Genomic DNA, 10929 nt, shown 5'->3' with positions numbered 1-10929 from the left:
TCGTCGTTCCGGGTGAAGACAACGGAGAAATAGACTTCCTCTGCAGACACGATCTCCTTCCAGGAGAGTAGGATCTTCATCAAGATGTTTTCACAGAAGTGACAAGTCTTTGGGGAATTCCTCGATTATACATGATCGAGTGTCGCCTCAACATGAAACTTCAGGGATATTGTTCCAGGTCAAGGGACACTCAATCTATAGCGGTGGATGCTCACGTGACACCTTGGGTGTTTCAGTCGGTCTAAGTGTTCCCTCCAATTTCACTCTTTCTGAAGGTGATAAACATAAGAAAAACAGAGGTTCAGATGATCCTCATTGTTCCGGTCTAGCCAAGGAGGGCTTGGTATCCAGATCTTCACGACTTACTCATAGAAGATCTATGGCCTCTTCCTTTGCAAGAGGACCTGTTACAGCAAGGACCGGGCGTCTATCACGAGTTACCGGGGCTGCGTTTGACAGCTTGGTTGAACGCCATATCCTAGCCCGAAAGGATATTCCCGGTGAAGTCATTCCCACATTGCTTCAGGCTAGGACCGAAGTAACGGCGAAGCTTTACCACCGTATTTGGAGGAAGTATGTGTCTTGGTGTGAATCCAAGAAGGCTCCTTCAGCTGGGTCGTTTTCTCCAATTTTTGCAAGCAGGTGTGGATGCAGGCCTATAGTTAGGCTCCATTACAGTGCAGATTTCGGCCTTTTCAATTTTCTTTAAATAAGAATCGGTCACCTTTCCAGAAGTTCAGACTTTCGTGAGAGGGGTGCTGCACATCCAGCCTCCATTTGTGCCCCAGTGGCACCAGGGGACCTTAACGTGGTGTTGCAGTTTCTTATGTCACACTGGTTGGAACCTTTACGAAAGGTTGGGTAAAAAATGTATCACTTGGTAAGTGGCCACGCTATTGGTCTTGACGTCCGCATGGCGGGTGTCGAAATTGGCGGCTTTGTCTCACAAGAGCCCTATTTGATCTTCCATGTGGATAGAGCAGATTTGAGTACTCGGCAACAACAATTCTGCCAAAATTGGTTTCTGCATTTCGCAGGAACCAGCCTATTGTGGTGCCTGGGGCTATTTAAGCCTTGGCTGATTTGAAGTCTCTCGATGTAGTCAGAGCTTTGAATATTTATGTCGCCAGAACGGCTCAGATTGGGGAAACAGTCGCTCTGTTTATCCTGTATGCTCCCAACAATACTGGGGCCCATGCTTCTAAGCAGTCTGTTACACGCTGGATCTGTGATACGATTCGGCATGCTCATTCTACGGCTTGATTGCCAGTACCGAAGTCGATGAAGGCCCATTCTAACAGGTCGGTGCGCTATTCTTGGGGCAGATGCCCGAGGAGTCTCGGCGGTTCAACTTTGCCGAGTGTCTACTTCGTCTGGTTCAAACACTTTTGATCAGTTCTACAAGTTTGATACCCTGGCTGATGAGGACCTCATGTTTGCTCAATCGGTGCTTCAGAGTCGTCCGCACTCTCCCGCCCGGTCTGGAGCTTTGGAACAGACCCCATGGTCCTTTTGGAGTCCCCAGCATCCTCTAGGACGTATGAGAAAATAGGATTTTAATACCTACCGGTAAATCCTTTTCTCTTAGTCCATAGAGGATGCTGGGCGCCCGTCCCAGTGCGTACTATGGTGGTCATTCCGAGTTGTTCGCTCTGTAAATTTTTTCGCATCGCAGCGATTTGCCGCTTAGTGCGCATGCGCAATGTCCGCAGTGCGACTGCGCCAAGTAAATTTGCTATGCAGTTAGGAATTTTACTCACGGTTTTTTCTTCGTTCCGGTGATCGTAATGTGATTGACAGGAAGTGGGTGTTTCTGGGCGGAAACAGGCCGTTTTATGGGTGTGTGTGAAAAAACGCTACCGTTTCTGGGAAAAACGCGGGAGTGGCTGGAGAAACGGAGGAGTGTCTGGGCGAACGCTGGGTGTGTTTGTGACGTCAAACCAGGAACGACAAGCACTGAACTGATCGCAGATGCCGAGTAAGTCTCGAGCTACTCAGAAACTGCACAGAGATGTCTTTTCGCAATATTGCGAATCTTTCGTTCGCAATTTTAAGAAGCTAAGATTCACTCCCAGTAGGCGGCGGCTTAGCGTGTGTAAAGCTGCTAAAAGCAGCTTGCGAGCGAACAACTCGGAATGAGGGCCTATATCTGCAGCTATTGGTTGTCGTTACACTCAAATGGTGTTTCTTTTCAGTCAAGTCTGTTGCTGCTGTTATTCATGCCATGGCATGTGGTATGTGATTATTGGTCGTGTTTACACACAGGTTGTTACATTTGGGGCAGCATATTGCTGTATGTTTTTTCCATGCCGTCAGCTGGTGTTCTATTGAATGCCACGTTCTGTGGCATGTTCGAGGTGTGAGCTGGTATGGCACTCACCGTGTTTAAACAATAAATTCTTTCCTCGAAATGTCCGTCTCCCTGGGCACAGTTTTCTAACTGAGGTCTGGAGGAGGGGCATAGAGGGAGGAGCCAGTTCACACCCATTCAAAGTCTTATAGTGTCCATGTCTCCTGCGGATCCCGTCTATACCCCATGGTCCTTTTGGAGTCCGCAGCATCCTCTACGGACTAAGAGAAAAGGATTTACCGGTAGGTATTAAAATCCTATATTTCTTACGGTGTAGGGGTTATTACTATTTTACAAATACACATATACTAATCCATGTAATTAATAACTTTTGACTTCTTACCTAGTATAGCAGGAAGCAATACTGCAGATTATCATATTCTGAAAAGCTTCATAATGGCGTGTTTGTTCTCTCATTTCCTGTACCTGTGTTATACTTACAATAGCTGTCCTATCTCAATTGCAGATGAATTTAAAGGGCATTCCTTACTGCAAGCTGCCAGAGAGGCAGACCTGGCGAAAGTGAAGAAGACACTTGCTCTGGAGATCATCAATTTCAAGCAGCCGCAGTCACATGAGACCGCATTGGTGAGAACAGATGCTTGGGTCCTCTTGCTGCTGTCTGAAAATGTTTCATCTGAAACCTGTGTAATGCCAATACACACGCAGTTGTGAAAACCAGCTTTCTATGTTGTAAATGTAAAATCAAATGATGCTAGCACTTTATTTTATATGTTTTATAACGAATATAATGTTACAATATAGTGGGAGAGGGAAAAGATTCTACATCTGTAAGGACACCACTTGCGCAGGACAGAAGGTTACGTCTCATGAATTTCTTATCCTTTGGGTAACGCATGAATAGTGTGGGAAGTTGTTGATGTTCATTAGCCCGCTTATGTAATGTTGAGAAAACACTAAAAGCGTTATCCTATTAGATGCGGTGATTTACTGCATGGTAGTAACAGGCTTTTTAGCCCAATAATGCTATCTGGCTATCCAATTACAGCCCGCTTTTAACGTGCAGTAAATCACCCGTTATCGTCCAATAACACATGGGATCCGTGATAAGATCACAGACCCATGTGTTACCTTCCAATAACAGGTCTCCTGAGCCAGGTTATCAGGGATTCTGCAGCATAAACCCGATAAGTGCCGGCTTACGGGGCTAATTGGATAGCCCTGGGGGAATTCTTTAGCTGCGGTAACTCACCGCAGCTAATAGGATACTGCTCTAAAGGACCATCTAATCCTACCTTCTATAATCCAGAGCTGCAAATCCCCTAGAGTAATGTTAGCGATATAGCCATCAGGTGGTCAAAAAATTCCTTCCAGACCACAGGAAAGGTAATTTGATACTTTTCCTGGATTAGTTACCCCTGCTGTGTCCATTATACATTGTAGCTGCAGATATTATTTAATTTTACTGAATTTGCGTTAATTACTTCATGTGGTAATTGGTTGAGCATTATTGCCACTGTTATGGTAAAGAACCTCCTCTTATGCTCATAGAGTAGTGACACTTTTTTCTCCAATTGACCAGTTGTCCTTTGTGTGTTGGCCAAATCTCTTTATTAACCTTAAATGAATGTACAAATATGTATACATTGTGTAGGATACCGAGAACATGTTTTGTGGCATTTATTTCTTCTCTGCGAATACAGGGGGTAATTCAGAGTTTATCGTAGATGTGCTAAATTTAGCACATCTACGATCATTTACTCTGACATGCTGGGGAACACCCGGCACAGGGCAAGTCCGCCCCGCATATCGAGCCCTGCCCCCCCCCCCGCACAGGTACAAAAGCATTGCACGGCGGTGATGCTTTTGTACCTGACAAGTAGCTCCTTACCGGCGCAGCTCCCACGCGCTGGCAGGGGGCTAACTGGCGCGTCCCGGGTCGCAGTGGCTGCGTGTGACGTCACGCAGCTGCCGCGGCCTGCCGACCCAATGGACCGGACACGCCTCCGTTGTCCGGACCGCACCCCGCTGTCGATCAGGCAGAGGCGATCGCACCAATGAGATGCTTTCGCATCTCACTGGCTGCACATGCGCAATGCGCCCTGCGCATAGTAATTCAGGCTGGGATGCAGTCTGAATTATCCCGATAGTCCTAAAATAGATACATGATTTTCTTTACTAGTTCATCTTTTATTTAAGAAGAATATTTCTGGGCAGCTAATAAATCCTCAGTGGACACTGGCAAAAGAGGGACATTAGTGCCGAGGCACTGTCCAAAACTCCCACCAGTATAATCATAGAAGAAGCGGGACGGAAGCGCGCCATTAAGGGGGCGGAGCTTCATCCTCACAGCTCACTCGGCGCCATTTTCTCTCCATCAGGCTGTAGAGACGCTGGTCCTTCCTTCACACTGACAAATATCATGGTGCAAAATGGGGGGGACACTGGCTAATTTGGTGCAATATACCTTATATTAAAAGCGCTACCGGTCCGAGGCATTTATTGGGCGCTTCAGAACCGCTGATTGGGCGCTGAGGTGTGAGCTGGCAAATCTCCTCTGTGTCTCTCTAACAGGCTTTACTGTGGGTCTGTTCCCTATAGGCCCGGTGTGTCTGTGGGTGTTTAGTGCACGTGTGTCGACCTGTCTGAGGCTGAAGGCTCTTCCCAGGGGGAGGCTGTATTAGGGACACAAACGGCTGCGGGGGTGACCCTGTCGGCACCGCCGACGCAGGATTGGATAAATGTGCTGAACGCCTTGAATGCTAATGTGGCTCCTATTAGTAAGAGGCTAGATAAGTCTGAGTCTCAGACACAGGCATGGAAGAAATCTGTAGAATATATTATTGCAAAGTCAGGTCCCCTGAGGGTCACAGAAACGTACGCTGGCCCAGTTAGCAGACACTGATACCGACACGAACTCTGATTCCAGTGTCGACTATAGTGATTCCAGATTAGATCCAAAATTGGCAAAAAGCATTCAGTACATGATTGTGGTGGTTAAAGAGGTACTACATATCACTGAGGACCCGGCTGTCCCTGATAAAAAGGTCTGTATGTATAAGGAAAAGAAACCTTAGGTAACGTTTCCCCCCTCTTATGAGCTGAACACGCTATTTGATTCCCAAAAGAATTAAGGTAGCTTATCCATTTCCCTCGGCGGATAGGGAAAAGTGGGAGTCACCCCCCACCGTGGACAAGGCCCTCTCACGTTTGTCTAAAAAGGTGGCTCTCCCGCCACCTGACACGGCGGCCCTTAAGGATCCTGCGGATCGTAAACAAGAAACTACATTAAAGTCCATTTATGCGACCACAGGTACGTTACTCAGACCTGTCATTGCGTCTGCGTGGGTAAGTAGTGCTATCGAAAAGTGGGCAGACAACTTGTCTTCTGAAATAGATACCCTAGATAGGGCTAGCGTCCTCTTGACGCTGGGTTATATCAAGGACGCTGCAGCATACCTTAAGGAAGCTGCGAGAGATATTGGTCTCTTGGGATCAAAGGCCAATGCCATGGCAGTCTCAGCTAGACGAGCGTTGTGGATTCACCAATGGAATGCTGATTCCAAGAAAAGTATGGAATCTCTACCATATAAAGGTAAGGCTTTATTTGGTGATGGCCTTGATGACTTGGTATCTACAGCTACCGCGGGTAAGTCTTCTTTTTTGCATTATGTTCCCCGCAACAAAAGAAAACGCTTCACTATCAGATGCAGTCCTTTCTGCCCAATAAATACAGAAAGGGCCGAGGTTCTTCCTTGCTACTAGAGGTAGGGGAAGAGGTAAACGATCACTAGCCTTGTCAGGCTCCCAGGAGCAGAAGTCCTACCAGGATTCTGCCACTTCCACCGCATGACGTTGGGGCTCCTATGCGGGAGTCCGCATCGGTGGGGGCACGTCTCAAACTCTTCAGTCAGTTTTGGTTTCGTTCGGACCTAGACCCATGGGTTTTACAAATAGTATCTCAAGGGTACAAGCTGGAGTTTCAAGACGTTCCCCCTCGCCGTTTTTTCAAATCGGCCTTACCAGCTTCTCTTCCGGACAGGGAGGTAGTTTGACGCAATACAAAAGTTGTGTCAAAATCAAGTTATCATCAGGGTTCCCCAGTCACAACAAGGGAGAAGGCTTTTATTCGAGCCTGTTTGTGGTCCCGAAGCCGGACGGCTCGGTCAGACCAATCCTAAACCTGAAATCCCTGAATTTCTACCAAAAGAAATTCAAATTCAAGATGGAGTCTCTCCACGCAGTGGTCTCCAGTCTGGAGAAAGGGGACTTTATGGTGTCGGTGGACATAAAGGATGCCTACTTACATGTTCCCATTTATCCTCCGCATCAGGCTTACCTGAGATTTGCAATTCAGGATTGTCATTACCAATCTGTCCACGGCTCCGAGGATTTTCACCAAAGTGATGGCGGAGATGATGGTACTCCTTAGCAAGCAAGGAGTCATGATTACCCCATACTTGGACGATCTCCTGATCAAGGCGAGATCCAGGGACCAGTTGGTGGAAAAAGTTGCACTCTCCCTGACAGTTCTACAGCAACATGGGGGGTAATTCCAAGTTGATCGCAGCAGGAAAGTTTTTAGCAGTTGGGCAAAACCATGTGCACTGCAGGGGAGGCAGATATAACATGTGCAGAGAGAGTTAGATTTGGGTGGGGTGTGTTCAAACTGAAATCTAAATTGCAGTGTAAAAACAAGCAGCCAGTATTTACCCTGCACAGAAACAAAATAACCCACCCAAATCTAACTCTCTCTGCAAATGTTATTTCTCTGACGTCCTAGTGGATGCTGGGAACTCAGAAAGGACCATGGGGAATAGCGGCTCCGCAGGAGACTGGGCACAACTAAAGAAAGCTTTTAGGTCACCTGGTGTGCACTGGCTCCTCCCACTATGACCCTCCTCCAAGCCTCAGTTAGATTTTGTGCCCGGCCGAGGTTGGATGCACACTAGGGGCTCTCCTGAGCTTCTAAAAAGAAAGTATATAATTAGGTTTTTTATTTTACAGTGAGACCTGCTGGCAACAGGCTCACTGCAGCGAGGGACTAAGGGGAGAAGAAGCGAACCTACCTGCTTGCAGCTAGCTTGGTCTTCTTAGGCTACTGGACACCATTAGCTCCAGAGGGATCGACCGCATGGAACTGGCCTTGGTGTTCGGTCCCGGAGCCGCGCCGCCGTCCCCCTTACAGAGCCAGAAGCAAGAAGAGGTCCTGAAAATCGGCGGCAGAAGACATCAGTCTTCACCAAGGTAGCGCACAGCACTGCAGCTGTGAGCCATTGCTCCTCATACACACTTCAGCAATAAAAACACCTTGGCTGGCAAAAATACCACAATATATAGCCCCAGAGACTATATATGTGATAATTACCCCTGCCAGAATCCATAAAAAAGCGGGAGAATAGTCCGCGAAAAAGGGGCGGAGCTATCTCCTTCAGCACACTGGCGCCATTTCTCCCTCACAGCTCCGCTGGAAGGAAGCTCCCTGGCTCTCCCCTGCAGTCTACACTACAGAAAAGGGTAAAAAAGAGAGGGGGGGCACTAAATTTAGGCGCAGTATATATAACAGCAGCTATAGGGGACATAATTCAGTTAGTCCCTGCATTATATAGCGCTCTGGTGTGTGCTGGCATACTCTCACTCTGTCTCCCCAAAGGGCTTTTGTGGGTCCTGTCCTCTGTTAGAGCATTCCCTGTGTGTGTGCGGTGTGTCGGTACGGCTGTGTCGACATGTTTGATGAGGATAATGATGTGGAGGCGGAGAAGATGCCTATAGAAGGGATGTCACCCCCTGCGGGGCAGACACCTGAGTGGATGGACTTATGGAAGGAATTGCGTGCACGTGTCGACTCCTTACACAAAAAATTTGACGACATGCCAAATGCGGGACAGCCGGCTTCTCAGCTCGTGCCTGTCCAGGCGTCTCAAAGGCCATCGGGGGCTCTAAAACGCCCGCTACCTCAGATGGCAGACGCGGATGTCGACACCAGTGTCGACGACGATGAGTCTAGTCTAATGTCCACTAAGGCCATTCGTTGCATGATTGAAGCAATGAAAGAGGTGTTACAAATTTCTGATATAAACCCAGGTACCACTAAAAAGGGTATTATGTTTGGGGAGAAAAAACTACCCGTAGTTTCTCTGACGTCCTAGTGGATGCTGGGACTCCGTAAGGACCATGGGGAATAGCGGCTCCGCAGGAGACAGGGCACAAAATAAAAGCTTAAGGATCAGGTGGTGTGCACTGGCTCCTCCCCCTATGACCCTCCTCCAAGCCTCAGTTAGATTTTTGTGCCCGGCCGAGAAGGGTGCAATCTAGGTGGCTCTCCTGAGCTGCTTAGAATAAAAGTTTAGTTAGGTTTTTTTATTTTCAGTGAGTCCTGCTGGCAACAGGCTCACTGCATCGTGGGACTAAGGGGAGAAGAAACGGACTCACCTGAGTGCAGAGTGGATCGGGTTTCTTAGGCTACTGGACACTAGCTCCAGAGGGACGATCACAGGTTCAGCCTGGATGGGTCACCGGAGCCGCGCCGCCGTCCCCCTTACAGAGCCAGAAGAGACGAAGAGGTCCGGTGAAATCGGCGGCAGAAGACATCCTGTCTTCAGACTAAGGTAGCGCACAGCACCGCAGCTGTGCGCCATTGCTCTCAGCACACTTCACACTCCGGTCACTGAGGGTGCAGGGCGCTGGGGGGGGAGCGCCCTGAGACGCAATATAACAGAATACCTTAGGTGGCAAAACAGAATACATTACATATAGCTCCTGGGCTATATGGATGTATTTTAATCCCCTGCCATTTTACAAAAAAAAGCGGGAGATAAGGACGTCGTGAAGGGGCGGAGCCTATCTCCTCAGCACACAAGCGCCATTTTCCCTCACAGCTCCGCTGGAAGGACGGCTCCCTGACTCTCCCCTGCAGTCCTGCTTCAGAATCAGGGTAAAAAAGAGAAGGGGGGGCACGTTTGGCAGCAAATAAATATATTAACAGCAGCTATAAGGGAGTAACACTTATATAAGGTTATCCCTGTATATATATATAGCGCTGGGTGTGTGCTGGCAGACTCTCCCTCTGTCTCTCCAAAGGGCTAAGTGGGGTCCTGTCCTCTATCAGAGCATTCCCGGTGTGTGTGCTGTGTGTCGGTACGCGGGTGTCGACATGTATGAGGAGGAAAATTATGTGGAGGCGGAGCAGTTGCCTGTGTTGGTGATGTCACCCCCTAGGGAGTCGACACCTGACTGGATGATTGTATTTAAACAATTAAGTGATAATGTCAGCAATTTGCAAAAAACTGTTGACGACATGAGACAGCCGGCAAATCAATTAGTGCCTGTCCAGGCGTCTCAGACACCGTCAGGGGCGCTAAAACGCCCGTTACCTCAGTGGGTCGACACAGACCCTGACACAGATACTGAGTCTAGTGTCGACGGTGACGAGACAAACGTAATGTCCAGTAGGGCCACACGTTACATGATCACGGCAATGAAAGAGGCATTGAACCTTTCTGACACTACAAGTACCACAAAGAAGGGTATTATGTGGGGTGAGAAAAAACTACCAATATTTTTTCCTGAGTCAGAGGAAATAAATGAGGTGTGTGAAAAAGCGTGGGTTTCCCCCGATAAAAAACAGCTAATTTCTAAAAAATTATTAGCATTATATCCTTTCCCGCCAGAGGTTAGGGCTCGTTGGGAAACACCCCCTAGGGTAGATAAGGCGCTCACACGTTTATCAAAACAAGTAGCGTTACCGTCTCCTGATACGGCTACCCTCAAAGAACCAGCTGATAGAAGGCTGGAAAATATCCTAAAAAGTATATACACACATACTGGTGTTATACTGCGACCAGCAATCTCCTCAGCCTGGATGTGCAGTGCTGGAGTCGCATGGTCGGATTCCCTGACCGAGAATATTGATACCCTGGATAGGGACAATATTTTGTTAACTATAGAACATTTAAAGGATGCATTACTATATATGCGTGATGCACAGAGGGATATTTGCACCCTGGCATCAAGAGTAAGTGCTATGTCCATCTCTGCCAGAAGAGCGTTATGGACGCGACAGTGGTCAGGGGATGCGGATTCCAAACGGCACATGGAAGTATTGCCGTATAAAGGGGAGGAGTTATTTGGGGCTGGTCTATCGGACCTGGTGGCCACGGCAACGGCTGGAAAATCCACCTTTTTACCCCAGGTCACTCCACATCAGCAGAAAAAGACACCGTCTTTTCAAACTCAGTCCTTTCGTTCCCATAAGTACAAGCGAGCAAAAGGCCATTCTTTTCTGCCCCGGGGCAGAGGAAGAGGAAAGAGACTGCACCATGCAGCCGCTTCACAGGAGCAGAAGCCCTCCCCTGCTTCTGCCAAGGCTTCAGCATGACGCTGGGGCTTTACAAGCAGACTCAGATATGGTGGGGGCCCGTCTCAAGAATTTCAACGCGCAGTGGGCTCACTCGCAAGTGGATCCCTGGATTCTACAGGTAGTATCGCAGGGGTACAAACTGGAATTCGAGGCGTTTCCCCCTCGTCGTTTCCTGAAGTCTGCTTTACCAAAGTCTCCCTCCGACAGGGAGGCAGTTTTGGAAGCCATTCACAAGCTGTATTCCCAGCAGGTGATAATC

General features: G+C 48.3%; 1 protein-coding gene across 4 annotated transcripts in view; it reads left to right on the top strand.

The window, feature by feature from the left end:
• The window catches only part of LOC134914279 (poly [ADP-ribose] polymerase tankyrase-1), a 571272-nt gene that overhangs the window by 351856 nt on the left and 208487 nt on the right, over positions 1-10929 (top strand). For all 4 annotated transcript variants that reach the window (XM_063920036.1, XM_063920037.1, XM_063920035.1 and 1 more), the window contains one exon: positions 2817-2938. In XM_063920036.1, coding sequence (XP_063776106.1) covers positions 2817-2938 — 122 coding nt within the window. The remainder of the gene's footprint in view (positions 1-2816; positions 2939-10929) is intronic.

The sequence above is a fragment of the Pseudophryne corroboree genome, chromosome 1 (genome assembly GCF_028390025.1).
Source record: "Pseudophryne corroboree isolate aPseCor3 chromosome 1, aPseCor3.hap2, whole genome shotgun sequence".
Taxonomy (NCBI): Eukaryota; Metazoa; Chordata; class Amphibia; order Anura; family Myobatrachidae; genus Pseudophryne; species Pseudophryne corroboree.
Note: the sequence above shows the minus strand (reverse complement) of the source record. Positions and strands in the feature narration are given on the sequence as shown.